Source organism: Vespa velutina, chromosome 21, assembly GCF_912470025.1.
Source record: "Vespa velutina chromosome 21, iVesVel2.1, whole genome shotgun sequence".
Taxonomy (NCBI): Eukaryota; Metazoa; Arthropoda; class Insecta; order Hymenoptera; family Vespidae; genus Vespa; species Vespa velutina.
In genome coordinates this window covers 2,173,691-2,191,190 of record NC_062208.1, presented here as the reverse complement: position 1 = coordinate 2,191,190, position 17,500 = coordinate 2,173,691, and the positions used below count along the sequence as shown (strand labels likewise).

General features: G+C 35.1%; 1 protein-coding gene across 13 annotated transcripts in view; it reads right to left on the bottom strand.

The window, feature by feature from the left end:
- The window catches only part of LOC124956325 (diacylglycerol O-acyltransferase 1), a 136,709-nt gene that overhangs the window by 35,612 nt on the left and 83,597 nt on the right, over positions 1–17,500 (bottom strand). For all 13 annotated transcript variants that reach the window (XM_047512002.1, XM_047511996.1, XM_047511998.1 and 10 more), the window contains 2 exons: positions 12,457–12,609; positions 1,395–1,575 (listed from right to left, as the gene is read on the bottom strand). In XM_047512002.1, the coding sequence (XP_047367958.1) occupies positions 1,395–1,575; positions 12,457–12,609 (334 nt within the window). The remainder of the gene's footprint in view (positions 1–1,394; positions 1,576–12,456; positions 12,610–17,500) is intronic.

Genomic DNA, 17,500 nt, shown 5'->3' with positions numbered 1-17,500 from the left:
TATAAATTTGGGATTGGCTAATGTGATTAATGTCAGAATATTCGATATTTTTATATTTAAATATAAACAACACGCTTTAATCAGTATTATACTAATAATAATATCAGACGCTTATTACTTATCGTCCATAAGTAATGAAATATTCATGGGGGTTTTGCTCGTACGTTATGTACGACTTGAATTGATTAATAAATAATAACGAAATAAATAATATTTTTCAACGTTCAAATGAAGATTTTTTTCGATAAAGAAAAAGACAAAGGCGAAAGAACAAAAGAAAATTGGGGAGGGGCAGGAGGAGGAGGAGGAGGGGGGGGGGAGGGGGGATGCGGGGGAATGAGGAAAAAGAGAAGAAAAAAAGAAAACAGCGACAACAACGACAATAACAAAAAAGATCCCATGTAAAAGAAAGAAAGAAAGAAAGAAAGAAAGAAAGGAATAAAGAAAAAAATTCAATATTACTTATTATACAACCCCCAACGATATTAATCGTGATAATAATGAACCGAAATTTGAGAAAAGACACCTCTCTGACGAGAGCAAGAATAACAGAAAGAAAGATAAAGGGAGACTGACTGAGGATGGAGACGAAGACAGGAAGAGAGAGAGAGAATGAGAAGATGGTTGGATCATAAGCGTCACGAAAGGAAAGTAAGGTCGATTAATTTTCTCAGGAGTATCCTGAGAGGACGATGGATATTCTTCATAAGGATCCATAGTATGTCAGATGGAAAGCTTTAGGTTATACGAGTTGGTAACACGAAAAGGAATACATCACTATGTTCAGAAACGAAGTCCATCTAAGCGTGCCCTTCCTTCTATTTTCTCTCAACAATAGCCCACTTAAATCTAATTTCAGGAATGCCTCTATCTCTCTCTTTCTCTCACTCTCGACTTTGCTCTTGCTCTATATCGCGTTCTCTTTGAAAAGAAATAGAGTATGTTCGAAGGAAAACGGAAAGAAGAAAGGAGTACGATAGGAACCATAGGTGGAGAGAAACAGGAGGCAAACTCACCAGAAACTATACGTGCCGTATGCTTTAGAAAAAGAAAAACTGAGAAAGAGAGAAAGAAGATAGAGAACTAGAGATAAAGATAAAGATAGATAGATAGATAGATAGATAGAGAGAGAGAGAGAGAGAGGGAGGGGGAGAGAAAGTGAAAGAGAAAACAGACGAAGTGGATTCCCGTAGGAAAACTGTGGTTCGATCGACGAGAAAAGAAGTGCGAGCAAAGCATAGAAGGAAAGAAGTTTCGAGCTAGTCAGCTATAGAAGGAGCTATAAAAATTATATTTGGAGTAAAGTAAAAGTAGGATATATATATATATATATATGTGTCTGTGTGTGTGTGTGTGTATATATAGACACACGAACTAGTAGATACTACAGTTACCTTTTTCGTATTCTCTGGGTCCTAGGGAAATTTAATTCGTAGCAGAGGGTGGGTGCCAGGATGTAATAATAAAGGTCGCCGAAATTCAGGTTGTCTGGATATTGCACCAATGCCGTGCCACAACCGTTCACTTCGTGCCCGATGTCGTCGCTTTCCACACCGTTTTGCTTCATGTTCGTTGCTGCAAATGAAAAGACGTATCAGACTTTTATTACTTTACTTTTATCTTTCTTCCTTTTCTTATAATAATAATAATAATAATAATAATAATAATAATAGTAATAATAATAATAATAATTATTATTATTATTGTTATTTGCCATCATCATCAACATCATCATCATCAGCATCATCATCATCATCATCATCATTATTATTATTATTATTATTATTATTATTAAAGTTGTTGTTGTTGTTGTTATTGTTGTCATTATTTAGAACATTCGTAAAAATTTAAATATCCGATCGTTTATCTTACGAAAATAATAAATTTAGGATTCAAGGACCTTATGCCTTAAAATTGAAAGATTAAAAAATAAAAAAGAATTAGAATATAATTTATGGATTCTCATCAAGGATATAAAAGTCGAATGAATATCTAAGCCAAGGAAAATTAATTGAAAAGATTCGATCAAACGTTTATTAAGAGATCGTTCTGTCGAAAGAACGGATACAATGATCAAATTGTTGTAGATTTAATGGAGGAAAGAAAAGAAAAGAAAAGAAAAGAAAAGAAAAAAAAGAAAAAAAAAAAAGAAAGAAAGAAAGAAATTAGACGATTCCTGAAATCTGATCAAATGGAAATGAAAATAAAATGAGGATCGCGATAGTATGAAAACAATAGGAAAAAAAAAAAAAAAAAGAAATAGATAATCTTTTTTCGTGCTTCTCGTTTCTCGAGAGAAAGCATAAGAAAAATGTTGTTAATCTGATCGGTCCAAAAAAAGAAAGAAAGAAAGAAAGAAAGAAAGAAAAAAAAAAAAAAGAGAGAAAAAAAAAAGAAAGAAAACAATATGAAGAATCATTTTTCTTTCCGTCCCTTTTCTCTCGTATCCCTTTCCGTGCGCCTCGTTCAACCCTACCATCCCTCCCCTCCTCCGCCCCATCCCGCCACACTCCTCCCCATCCCAATTTCTCCCTCTGCCAACCTCATCGTCGTCTTCCTACGTCGAACTTTCACGGACTATTAAAAAGAAAGAACACGACTTTCGATCGTTTCGGATTCATAGATCTCACGAATTCTCAGCAGTTCGTTTAATCCTTTCCAACGTGTTACGCAGGACAGGTAACAGATAGAATTCCCCTCAATTATCCAAATCCGATGACTAATCCAATTTGGAATTCAAATAAGGCAACGTCGTGGGTGCTGGGACGGATGTCCCTTTGAATTTGGATAGCTACCTACCTACCTACCTACCTACCTACCTATCTACCTACCTATCTATCTATCTATCTATCCTTCTACCTACCTACCTACTACCTACTACCTACCTACTACCTACGCTTTCAAACATTCGCGTAGCGATCGTTAGAAGATTCGCGCCTCGAAAGGGTAGAGTCTAGAGGTAGAGAGACAAAGAGATAGATATACATACAGAAAGAGAGAGAGAGAGAGAGAGAGAGAGAGAGAGAGAGAGAAAAGGGGTGTGAAACGACAAGACGAGACGACGTCGATGTCTACGTCAACGTCGACATCGACGACAACGACAACGACAACGACAACGACGAGGACGACAACGTGGATGGTTACGACGACTACGGACTCTCAGAGTCCTTCTCGTACTTCGTACACGCTTCGGGAACGCTCGTAATAAGCGAGCCGAAGAATTCGTCTAAATTAAATTCTTCCAACTATTCTCTCCCCGGCCAACCCCCATCCCACCCCCGGGGTCCTCCTTCCCCGGCCCCGTCTATTCTTTTTTTTTCTCTCTCTCTCTCTTTCTCTCTCTCTGTCTTCCTTTTTTTCTTTTTTTAATTTCTTTTTTTTTTTTCTTCCTTCTTTTCTCCCTTCAATTTTTCCCCCTTTTCTTCCCACATCAACTTTCTTCTGCTTCTTTTTTTTTCATCCTTCATCTTCTATATATATATATATATATATATATATATATATAATTCTCCCCTCCACCTCTTCTCTCTTTCTCTCTCTGTCTCTCTCTCTGTCTCTCTCTTTATCGAAAAGCTCGATTCTCTGGTTCCTCGCGAATCGACCGCACGACACATACGAATAACCGCGACAATGGCGCTCGCCGTGCCACGCCGGCCTTCTGGTGCACGGCGTGTTTTCACGCGAAATTCCAGAAATAATGAAACACAAAAAAAGGAAAAAAGAAAAAGAAAAAAGAAAAAAGAAAACAGAAAGGAAAAAAAAAATGTACCAATGGAATTTTTCATTTGTAATCCCAATGCCACTGATGGCGGGAGGGAGGGAGGGAGGGATCACGAAAACACTGCGTGCAAAAACCGTCTTTTATTATTTTTGTTTTTCCGATTCTTTTATATATTTTTTTCTCTCTCTCTCTTTTTTTTTTTTTGGACTCCTCACCATCCTCACCACCCTCCCAGGTCGCCTACCACTCCTACCACCCACTCCCCTCTCTATTCCCAACCTCTTCCACCCTACTTTCCCACCACTCTCTCTCTCTCTCTCTCTCTCTCTCTCTCTCTCTCTCTCTCTCATTCTACCGATACCGCGAATATGCACACGCTCGTATAGCCAACGTTACTGACAAAAAAAAACTTTTTCAATTGGCGAAACGGCACTACGAATAAATATTTTTTAACATTACACTATTCTGCATCTCTCTCTCTCTTTCTCTCTCTATCTCTCTCTCTCTCTCTCTTTCGCTCACTCACTCACTCACTCACTCATCTGTCCGGTACTGTTACTTTCGTTTCGTCTTTATTTTTTTGTATCTCTTTTTTCTTTTCCTTTCCTCTGCCCCTCTCCTTCAAACACTCACCTAACCTGTCCCACCCACTCCGGCCCAACCGCCTTACCCCTAACGTGCCTCACCACAATTGCAACGTGCTAACATTTTCTTCTCGCTGTATTTTTTTCAAAACGATTAAACTTACACTTCGTTAAAGAGTATATACATATTTTTGCTTCGAAAATAACGTGGGAATTATATTTTTTGTTCGCAAGAATAAATATAAATATAAATATAAATAATAAAAAAAAAAGAGAGAGAGAGAAGGAAAAAAGGGGAAAAAAAAATTAGCAGATGAAAAAATGAATAAATAAATAAATATTTAAGCGAAAAGGTTAGGGGGAAAACAAATTAATGGATGAAAAAATAAATAAATATATATATATATATAAGTAAATAAATAAATAAATAAATAAAAAGAAAAGGGCAGAAATGAATACGTGACAAAAAAAAAGAGGAAAAAAAAAGAGGAAAAAAAAAGAAAAAAAAAAAAAAGAAATAAGCAAATGAAATCGGATCACTTTCTTTCTTTATTTTTTTTATTTTTTTCCTTGTTCCTTTTTTCATTTTCTCACGATACCGTACGAGCGCGGATCGATGGTTTTTAATAGCAGCTAAGGTTGGATTTTTCAAGGAGAACAAAATTAGGCTCAACTAAAACGACCCAAGAAGCAATCTATTCCTACGGGGAATTGCACTCTTGAAAATTGGAGCCAATCGGCAATCGACGTTGCCTCGATACTATCAAGGATTAATTCGTACGATGTCTATGTCGTCACGTTTCACTCTTCTATTTTTACTTTCGACTTTTATTCGCCACGTTTTTCACGTCCCTTTCGACCTTCCTAACATATCCTTCCTCTTTTTATTTCTCTTCCTTTTTCCTTCCTTTTTTTTAACCTTTTCACAAATTACTCGTCGCTTTCAAAAAAAAAAAAAAAAAAAAATATATATATATATGTATATATGTGTGTGAGTGTGTACATATCTCGAGGTTAATCTTTGCAATTTACTTTCAATTAGTAAATAACGAAAATAACTAACCATAAAATGATGAAAAGATTATTTTCTTTTCGTTTCTTTTCATTTTTTTCCATTTCTTCTTTGCTTTTTTTTTCTTTTTTTTTTTTTTTTTTTTTTTGTTTTCCTCATACGCGCAACAAGAATTCCAATTGGTTATGTTGCCTCTATCCAATAGAAAATTTTAGAAAAGAAAAAGAAAAAAAAAAAAGGAAATTACAAAATTCATTGATCGAGTCGAGCATTGACAAATGAAATCGAAATGATATAACGATAAAGAACGATCAGAAGGATCTAAAATTTAAGAATGAAATTCTTTGTCATACTTGAGTTCTTAGAAAAAAAAAAAATATATATATATATATATAAACGACGAAATTTTATATTTCGTTTTCGAATATCTCGCGATAAATCTTAGAAATAACTTTCACGTAGTAAGTAAAGTCCGTTTCTCGATCTTCTCTCGTTTCCTTCCTTCAAACAAGGCTACGAATTTCAAGGGTACGAATTTCACGATCCCTACTGAAAGCTGTGGATCCATGATACCAGCTCGTAAGGAGATTTCAGACACGTAGGTACTTTCGCAAACTCACGGGTTGGAAGGTCGAATGTCAACGAGAGTCATAAATTCAAAGACTTTCTTCTGACGCGGCCGTCTTCGTTGAGCATATAATACTCACTAAAATATCGTATACTATAAAATGTCATAGAAATATTTAACGAGCCTTCTCGATCACGAACTATAGTATAATACACAAAAGCAATGTATCATACCAAAACGTAACCTTTGATAATTATTAACAAAGTGAAGCAATCTTTTGAATGAATTCCAAATAAAATAAAAAAAAAAAAAACGACAAATAAATAATAATAAATAATAAATAATAAATAATAAATAATATATAAACGATATAAATAATATAAATAAATATAGCATAAAATATATGTATATATGTATACATATATATATATATATATATATTTTTTTTGTATTTTATTTTATATTATTTATATATTATTATAGTTTTATTTTTATATAACACACAATTATACGATAATATTTCTATTAATCTTAATTAAGATTATATTAATTAAAACAAGTCAACGTAAAGTAATTTAAATCAATGTTACATTAAATAACACACGTTTCCCTAATTAAACTACGACAATTTTACAATTCGGAAAGAAAGAAAAGCAAAAAGAAAAAAAAGAAAAAGAAAAAGGAAAGTAGAAAAATTAAAATCCAACGATAACATTATCAGACGAAAAAAAAATCTAAGGATAAAAATAAGGTAATTGATTTTCAAAAATTACCCAGTAATATTTTCGATGTTCATTTTTAGATTCCCCGCCCCCCTTCTTTCCTTACTTACTTCGATTCTTTACTATACGAATCTAGGAACGTAATAATCTTAGCGTAATTTGTATTATTTCAAAATAAATTAACTTTCTGAGAGGAGGTGAGGAGGAAAAAGAGAGAGAAAAAAAAAGGAAACAAAAAGAAAAAAAACAGAGAGAGAAAGAGAGAAAGAGAGAGAGAGAGAGAGAGAGAAAAGGAAAAAAGAAAAAGAAATGGAAAAAGCAAGCGACGGTAAATCGAGAACAAATAGAAAAAGAAAAGAATGAAAAAAAGAGAGAAAAAGAGAAAACGAGAGCAAGAGAGAGAGAGAAAGAAAAAGAGAAAAAGCGAGAGAGAGAGAGAGAGAGAGAGAGAGAGAAGATGAACGAAAGACGATTGGGTAGAGAAAGTCATTCGAATCGAATGGCCAAGCGACACGCAAGAATCTCAAGACTGTGACGTTTGGCTTATGGCTGCCCACGTTTTCCATCTTCCTTTCAAATCAACCCCCTAGCTACCTTATAGTTTCTATCGACACCGTTTTCTTTCTACGAACATCACCATCATCACAACCAACACCATCAGCAAACATCATCGATAGCAATATCAATACCCAGTACCAGCACCAACACCAACACCAGCACCAACGTCAACACCAACACCAACACCAACACCATTACGATCACCGATCTTCTACGCAATCATCCACTATCGATATCCCTTCCCCTCCGCCCCCCACCACTGCGCTCATCTAACTCACCTATCCCTCCCTTTCTTCACCTTCCAACATTTAACCACCTACCCTTTAAGTCCTCTTCTAACTTTCGACGTTCGTGCCTATCCCGAACGTCGGTAGACTTACTCGCGAAGCGCGAGCCGCGGTAACAGAGACATTATAGAAGATTGCTTATTGAAAGCCCTACAGGAAGAAAAGCGAGAGCGAGAGAGAACGAGAGAGAGAGAGTACGAGAGAAAAAGAGAGAGAGAAAGAGAGAGAGAGAGAGAGAGAGAGTTGCTCGTCGAAGTTCCTTCCTTCCGTCAGGATCGACTTATCGATCTAGCTTCGAATAAGGGATGAGGGAATAGGAAAGGAGAGAGAAGGGGACCCGATGTGGGGAGGGGGGGAGGTTGCAAGAAAGGGGGCAAAAGGCAAGGAGACAAGTTAGGTCGAAAAGAGAGGGGAGTAACGAAGATAAAAGCTTCCCTTTCGAAAAGAAAGAGGAAAGGGAGAGAAACGAAGTGAGATAGAGAGAGGGAGAGATAGATAGATAGATAGAGAGAGAAATAGAGATAGGTAGATAGATAGATAGATAGAGATAGAGAGAGATAGAGAGATAGAAATAGATAGAAATTCTCTTTTGCTCAGAAACGCATAGCGATTCAGAAACGAGTACGACTTTAGCATTGTAGGAAGGTAATAATACGACGTGCTACGATGTTGGAGAGAGAGAGAGAGAGAGAGAGAGAGAGGGACAGAGACAGAGACAGAAAGAGAGAGAGGGATATTGAAGATGAAAATTACGTTACATACTTCGAAGCAGAAAGAGAGAGAGAGAGAGAGAGAGAGAGGGAGAATTAGAGGAAACTCTTGGTTGTCTAATAACGTAGTCCGCGAACGGGTCGCGGAGTTCTGGGCCGTGTCTGGCATTCGTCTATCTATCGAAAGATTCCCTAGAATGAGTACCACGTGAGTAGAATTGGACGCAGGGAGTTAGGAAATTTCGTTAGCTTTAGCCAAGACCACCCATCGAAAGATCGATCGATATCAAAATTGGTTATATCTGTGAGAATTGTATTTTCAGAATCGTTAAAAATTTATACAATTAACTGTGTATAATATATAATTTTATGATATTTAATTAATTAATTCATTCATTCATTTATTTATTTATTTATTTATTTATTTATTTATTTATTTATTTATTTATTAATATCATATCAATATATATGACCGTAGACAAATTTTATTGGTAAAAATATTTTTTACGTGATCGTTCTCATTTAAAATTCTTAATGTAACACCTAATATCAGATTATTATAATAAAGAGACGTTACGTAAAGTATTATCTAATCGATTATTCACGTAATCTCGTATAAAATTCTAATTCGACAAAATATAATTAACGATTAATTAATCGATCGGATCGATCGAATTACTTATAATTCAAAAGACTTATATCGTTAGATTATAGTTGAATCGTAAACGTGTAAATTGTAAATGTTGAGATGTAATAGGATCCGAGATACGAAGTAATAGGAAATCAAAGTTTTTAACGAGTCTCTCTCTCTCTCTCTCTCTCTCTCTCTCTTACTACCAAGATATATATACTCGTAAATAAGAATACTACTTTTGCGAGTTAACTCGTAGAGTAAGTACCTGATTAAAGTCGTTTCAAATTAACGATCTTCGAAAAGTAAGAATCTTTAACGAGAATCGCGTTTGACAGAAATATATATATATATTTTATATATATATATATATATATATATATATATATTTTTTTTTTTTTTATTGGAAAAGCTATTGGAAGGGGAAAAAAACGGGGGGAGGGATGAAAAAAAGAGTTGAATTGGAAACTTGTTTCTCCTTTTATTTTTTTTCTTTTTTCGAAAAAGAAAGATAAACGAAAGAAACGAAGAGAGAGAGAGAGAGAGAGAGAGAGAGAGAGAGAGAAGAAAATTTAATGAATTTTTATCTTTCAAGAAATTTTGTTGCATCGTTATACCTCTTACCGGAATGAATCATCCTCCTCCTCCTCCTCCTCCTCCATTTCTCCTCACTATACCACAGCATACCTCCTCTCTTGCCCCTATCGAACGTGTTAGCTTACTTCTCATAGGCCCTCGCACATTGAAGCCTTCCTTTTACATTATTCCAACGATGATTAATGAAGCCCACGGTCGAGCAAAATTTCAAGCTGCTGGTGTTATACACACGCGTACACATCAACACGTACATACACGCACACACACACACACACATACACTCTCTCTCTCTCTCTCTCTCTCTCTTTCTCTCTCTCAATCCAGACAGAGTTAGATAGATAGATAGAAAGAACGAAAGAGATAGAGAGATATATAGAGAGAGATATATATATATGTAGAGAGAGAGAGAGAGAGAGAAATAGAAGCATACCATCGACGCATATATTGGAAGGAGGATATCGCTAGTGGAAGTGGAGAAGAGATGGAAACGATAGAGAGATACGAACGATACCGAGGATCGGGCCAGATGGACTCGGATCAAATTTGCGAGCAACAACGGGAACCCGTACCTGTACAATCGTGCCTATCCATCAAGTTTGGCGCTACGTTCAGTGGCAACGAGGAAAGAGGAAGGTGGAGGAGGAGGAGGAGGAGGAGGTGTGGAAACAAGAGGAGGAGGAGGAGGAGGACGAGGAGGATGAACGGACAGTGAGTAGGGAGGGGGGAGGTGGTAGGGGCCAGGGGTGTATCGATCGTTTGTGCAATCACGATTAAAAGTGGGAAACGACTATTGTGGGATAGGACGGTTTTAAGCACTATGAAAAGAACGATAGGGGAAGAAAGAAAGATATAAAAAGAAAAAAAAACAAAAAAAGACAAAAAAAAAAAATAAAGGAAAAAAAATATAGAAAGAAATGGAAAGAGAAATAAAGATAGGAGGAGGTAAAGGAAGGCGGGTAAAAAAAAGAGACAGATGGAAGAGGAAAAATACGGCTTGTAGTAGATTGACAAGAGGAGGAGGAGGAGGAGGGGTGGATAAAGGGGGAGGGTTGATATTCCGTGTGCCGAGAGTGAGTTTATTGGACAGATTGGGGGGGGAGGGAATGGGAAGATAGAAAGAGAGAGAGAGAAAGAGAGGAAAAGGCCGTTCGTATAATTTGACTTGGTCGGGCAGGTCTGAATAATCGATATATACTACTAACCCCGCAGCTTTGGCTTCGTCGTCCCTAAACCTCCACCACCTTCTATCAACCCCCATTCCCCTGCAATTCTCTAACAGCCTCCTGCCACCTCCTCATCATTCCCTCCTTCCTATCCCTTCACCTCACCTAACCAACCCATTCCTTCCTCCTCCATTCCTCGTTCCGCCCGCTCAGCATCACCTCCTTCTCTTTCTCTAGCTCGTTCAGTTTCGCCTACATCCAACACCGGAAACAGAGGGTAGCCTGATCGGGTAGTTTAAATTGGGTGGAAATTATTCTCCCACCCTATCGTCGTGACCAACAGCAATAGCAGTAGCAATAGTAGCAACAAGAGCAGCAGCAGCAGCAGCAGCAGAAACAGCAACAACTGCACTAATACTAGCAGCAGCAGCAGCAGCAGCAACAGTAGCAGCAACACTAGTAACGGCAACAGCAACTTCAGCAACAGTAGCAACAGAAGCAGCAGGCTTGCTATGCCTCTTCGAATTGCGTAAAATGAACATGATTCGTCGACACACACACACCCACAAATATACACCCTCGTTTCTACGTATACGTATATGTAGAAACGAGTGTACATATGTGTATACATATAAAGGCACAGAGGACATATACATGGATATCCTTATACGTAGAGGATTCCTATAACATACGTTTGCACCTTCAGAAATGAGCAAATATCTATCTATCCTTCTGTATGTCCATCTACATACCTTTCTCTCTCTCTCTCTCTCTCTCTCTCTCTCGATCTCTCTTCTGTTCATTCATTCACAGAATATATAGAATGAACACGTATCTATAGAGGAACCGAATTATGGACCGGAAGAATAAGGGGATACGTAAATACGTTGCGCACCTGCATATTCTATCTCTATTTGTCATACGATATATTGGCTTTTCTCGCTTATGTCATGATATATATATATATATATATATATATATATATATATATATATATATATATATATGTATGTATGTATGTATAAGTTGTAAGTAAATTAATAGACATTTTCTTGAATGCGGCTTTTGTTTCTTTATAAAATGTCGATTGAATTTCTATAATAAAATTTTCATAAAGAACGACGAGTTAATAATATTACGATATCGTTAATATATATATATATATAGTCATGAATAATAATAATAATAATAATAATGTTACGTACGGATTTTTATTGTAACATGTTGATTGAATTCTAAAATTTAATATCCACGGGTATTGTCAATATCGTTCGAAGGAAAAATTTATTTTATATGAATGATAATTATGTATGCACAATAATTATTTGTTAAATCAAATTAATGTATATATTTTTTCTTTTCTTTTCTTTTCTTTTCTTTCGCATGGAAATGATTTCCTTTAAAAAGAATGTCACTCGATTGGTTTATAAAATTTCATTTTCGTGAAGAAAGAAATTATGAATTTGTTAGAAAAAAAAAAAAAAGAAAGAAAAAAAAAATTAACAAAGAAATATATATACGATTATATTATAAAGGATATTCTTATACATATGTATATTTAACTATTATTAATCAATTAGTATTCAAATATTATTATATTAAATATACTTATATGAAAGTATTTTATCAATTGTAAGGCAAATAAATTTATTCCTTTTTTATTTCTTTCGAAAGGATTATATCCTTGATGATCGTCGATTGATTCTAAGATTTAATCCCTCTTATTTTTCGTGGATAATTATATCAAAAAAAAAAAAAAAAAAAAAAAAAAAAAAAAAAAAAAAAAAAAAAAAAAAGAAAAAAAAAATAAGAAATTTATATCTCGAAGAATAAAAACTTATGTAAATTATGTATGTATGTGTACGTTTATGTACATATGTATATATAAAAGATATTTACTCACATTGAAGATTATTATAAGACAAGGATTGTCGGCGCATTCTACCTTGGCTTGATGTTTTTCTACGGCTAATGCGACACCACATGTTCACTTGTATGTACGACCAAAGCTTCAAGAATAGAATGGCATAGAGAGTACAGACATACATGGCACCAACTGAAAACAAATAAAATAAAATATCATAACATTATGAAGTCTATATCAGTAGCGAGTGATTCATTATCCTTTCATTTTGTAAAACAAATCCACTTTAAAATTCGATTTGTACTCATGAGGTCAGAGTGATATTAATAATTCGTATGACGTACGTATATACATATGGATACAATTTGATTATATGGAGTATATATATATAAAATATTACATACAACGTTATCATATTAATAATACATATTCAAATGCATTCGAAATATTTATCTACGTGTGTAATTTTATACAAATCGATGCAATATAATTTTTTTCTTCATTTTTCTATTTCTTTCATTTTTGTTTGTTCGTTCGTTCGTTCGTTCGTTCGTTCTTTTTATTTTACCTTCTTTTAATCGAGACAATAAATAAACATTATGTTATATCATTATTTATATTTACGATGGTTAGAAATGTTTTTTTTTTTTTTTTTCTTTTTTTTTCTATGATCGATACACGTTCGACTTCATCTATCGAAACTCGATTTACGATCGATTCTTCTTCTTCATATTCCTTTTTATTTTCATCTTCTTTTTCTTTTCTTTTCTTTTCAAAATCGAAATCGAAAGATCAAAAGATTCATATTCTCTTAAGAATCTTCCGATCATCATCCATTATACTTTATTCCAATTTCGTTCCTATCTTAATTAAATCATAAACGCGAACCAATGATGATTCAAATTTAAATAAGAAAAATATTAACGGGATATTCGATCTGACTAACTGAGTTCAATGATCTACGATCTTTCACGTTCTCATCGAATCGAATTGAATCAATCATTCCATCTTATTCCATCACTATTCTATCCTTCTCGAAGTTTAATAATTTTGAAGAACATTCGTATGTCGCTCCTTTGTATTCTCGAGGAAAAAAGAAAGATAAAAAGAAAGAAAAGAGGAAAAGAATAAAAAGGCAAAAAAAAAAAAGAAAAAAAAAAGAGAGTAAAAAAGAAAAATCGTTTTACGACAAAAGCAAACGTATATAGAAAGTCTATCGTTGAATTTTGCGAAGCGATTTTCTTTCTTTTTTCTTTTTTCTTTTTCTTCCTTTTTTTCTCGTTCTTCTTCTTTTCTTTTTTTTTTTTTGCATTTTGTTCCCTTACACATCCCCTACACCCACCCAACCCCACACCTCTCTCTCTCTCTCTCTCTCTCTCTCTCTGTCTATTTCTTTCTCTAAAGAGAAATATTTGCTTCCCGTAGTTGAATAAGAGAAAACTTATATGAGCAAAGAGGACTTAACAACGAGGAGAGGTGCTAATTAGAGGGATTCTTGAATTCCAACGCGAACCATGTGGCTAAGCATTTTCTCCCTACATGAAAGTCGTTTGGTTTGCGGTACTTTTCGCACGAAAGAATGACGACTACGACGACAACCGAGACGTACACGTTTGGCACTGAGGTCGGCTGAGGTGCGGTGCGTTGCGGTGCGATGAGATGAGATGAGATGAGGTGAGGTGAGGTGAGGTGAGGTGAGGTGAGGTGGGATGCGGTGCTGTACGGTGCGGTGCTCCGGTGCACCATAGTCTAAGTAAATTAAATTAATTAAAAAGAGAACTTGCGCTCGTTCTCGGGCAAAAGAATTTTAATAGACACTGCTTTTAGTTCTCACGAGTTTATCCGAGTCTAGTTATATTCTCCCTCTCTCTCTCCCTCTCTCTCTCTCTCTTTCTCTCTCTTTATATCTCTATCTTTTTCTCTCGCTCGACTTTATCTTTCTTTCTCCCTTTCTTTCTTCCTTGCTTCCTTCCTTCTTTTCTTTTTTTCTTTCTTTCTCGTTTAAAGAAACAAGTAATACGCTTTTATACAACTTCAAGTAATTCAATGTTTTACACGAAATTATTATGTCTATATTATATGTATATATATATATATATATATATATATATACATGTGTGTGGGTATGTGTATTGTATTTACAAATAATACTGAAACACTTGATTAGCCTCGAATTCAATCCTTTGACAAAAGTGTGTACTTAATAAAAAGAATTATTTCATATATGTAATCAATCAATTGAGCAATCGATTGAACAAAATTTATACGCGTGTCTAATATACTTGAAAATTTGTATAATCTATAAAAAAAAAAAAAATATATATATATATATATACGGTCAATGAATTTTTCCTGTATACATATAATAATTCAAATTAATATTATTTACAATAATTTACAAAATATTTATCTATATCTGTTCTATGTCACTATGAATTATACAAGATGGAATTCTATTACTCGAGCTCTTAATCTATATCTAAAGAATTTGCAATTAGAAAAATTTCATATATTCTATCTAACGAGATAAATCAATTAAATAATTATATTTCGAAATAATTATTATTTCCATTTCGATCGACAAAATTTAATAAATTATCTTCGATGATTTTTATCGATCAGAGAACTCGCGTGAGAATGAAATGACACGTTATAGTTGAGAATATAATAAAACAGAAAAGAAAGGTGATTGCTGAATGTCGTGACAAGTATTATATGCATATGTATATATATAAAAAAAAAAATATATATATATATATATTGTTATTATAACACACATGTACGTATATACGTGTGTGCATGTTTATGCATGTGCATTTACATGTTTAATGTACGATAAATAAAACACATTTTAAACAAAAAAAAAAAAAATAAAAAAAAATAAAAAAAAAAAATAAAAAACCCTATATCAATAACGAGTTACATATGTAAACGATATTTCGAATATTATTCATTAATATCTCGAGAAACGATTCGAGATTATATATCAAAGAAAGAAAATAAATGAAAGAAGAAAAACAAAAACAAAAACAAAACAAAATAAAAATAAAATAAATAAAAAGAAAGAAAGAAAGAAAGAAAGAAAGAAAAAAATGAAAAGAAACATGTACGTATTATAATCGCTCGTCCATACATACGTACGTACATACATACATACGAGCGTATTCGTAGAAACAAAAAATTACAATGGTGCTGCTTATTCAGGGCGATTAAGGATTGTGTAGGGGTGCGGCGCGGTGTAACGGGAATATATCACGCTCAACCCATTGTTTTTTTTTCTTTTTCTTTTTTCCTTTTCTTTTGATTGCTCATATACCTATACGCAATAATGCGATAAAATAATTTTCCTGTTCAAGGGTTAAGTGCAATTACGTAGGGTCGAAGGAAACTAGTGGAGATTGTTACGAAACAAAGTCACGTTTCTCATTCTCATTCACTTTCACTCTCTCTTTCTCTCTCTCTCTCTCTTTCTTTTCCCTCTTTTTCTCTCTTTCTCTCTCATACATACATACATACATACATACATACATACATACATACATACACACGTGCTCGATTTATTTAGTTACTTCGTCCCTTTCTATCTTTTCCATTTCCTCCCACACTCACACCTATAACATCTTTCCACGCTTATAACTCCTCCCCCTCCCCCCTTTCACTCCTCGTCTTTATTTCCTTTCTAAGGTAGGTAATTGACGATAAAAATTCTTTTCAATAAATGTGACAATTGGAATTCCTTTAGCCTCTGACTACCATAGACTAGATTCTCTCATTCCCTCTCTCTTTCTCTCTCTCTCTCTTTCCCTCAGTTCCCCCTCTGTCGTCACCATACCATACCACACCTTCTTCCCTCTTTGCCAACTAACTTATCGTCTTTCGTACTACTCATTCGTTCGAACGTTTCGAAACGAGCTGTGTGTACCTATTCTATGTAGTACGTACCTATCTCGCAAAAAAAGAAAAGAAAGAAAGAAAAAAAAAAGAGAGAGAGAGAGAGAGAGAGAGAAGAAAAGAAAGGAAACGAAAGAAAAATAAAAAGGGAAATAATAAAAAAGAAAGAAGAAAGAAAAAAAAAAAAAGAAAACGAAGGTTCTATATAGCGATGCAAGACCGGGGAGACCGGAAACGGGAAAGAAAGAAACGTTAAATGAGTCATATAAAACGTTTCGCGTTAGGGAAGGTAGGATTTTCTTCGTCTCTCTTTCTCTCTCTCTCTCTCTCTCTCTCTCTCTCTCTCTCTCTCTCTCTTGATTCCTTGGAATTTCTTTGTGTCCGTAAGCATCGTTCCTTTTTAGCATCGAACGAACGAACGAACGAAGGTAGTTTCTCAATTTTCTTCCACCATCCGTCCCAACTCGAGAAACGAATCACCACCATCACCACCACCTTTCAACATCACCACCACCACCACCACCACCACCACCACCACCACCTTTCACTACCACCGTCACCGGTAGCTTTCACCATCAACATCATCACCGTCACCACCTTTCTCTTCTCCCCCTCCCCACCTTCGACCGTTCTACAACACTCTATCCCCTCTCTAACCCCCTTTACTCTCACCATTCCTCTTCACGAACCATTGTCGACTCGTTCTACAAGGATACTCGCTACTACCGATCTCGTCGTCCCATTTCCTCCGATTTCCTCGTTTTTTCTTTTCCTAACTTCCTTCTCCTCCTCCTCCACCTCCTTCTCCTCCTCATCAACTTCCTCCTCCCCCTTCCCCTTTTCTTCTCCTTCTTTCTTTTCTCTCTCTCTCTCTCTCTCTTTTCTTTTTTTCTTTTTTTTTTTCAAGAAAAGAACGTCAACGCACACCAGGATCACTCTCCCTCCCCCCCCCTGATTCCTTTTCTTCCTTTCTAGTCAACTTCCCCCTTCCCCTCTCTCCCTCTTTCCCTCTCTCTTTCTCTCTCTGTAGATAGCTTCTCTCTCGCTCCGTAGCTACTTTTCCTTCTCTCCTTCCTCCCTTCCTTCCTTCCTTCCTTCTTTCCTTCCTTCCTTCCTCATCGTAGTCCTCAATCGTAGCTCTCAATCGTCGATTCGTTCTCACTTTCTCTCTCGATCGTCTTCGATACGGGGA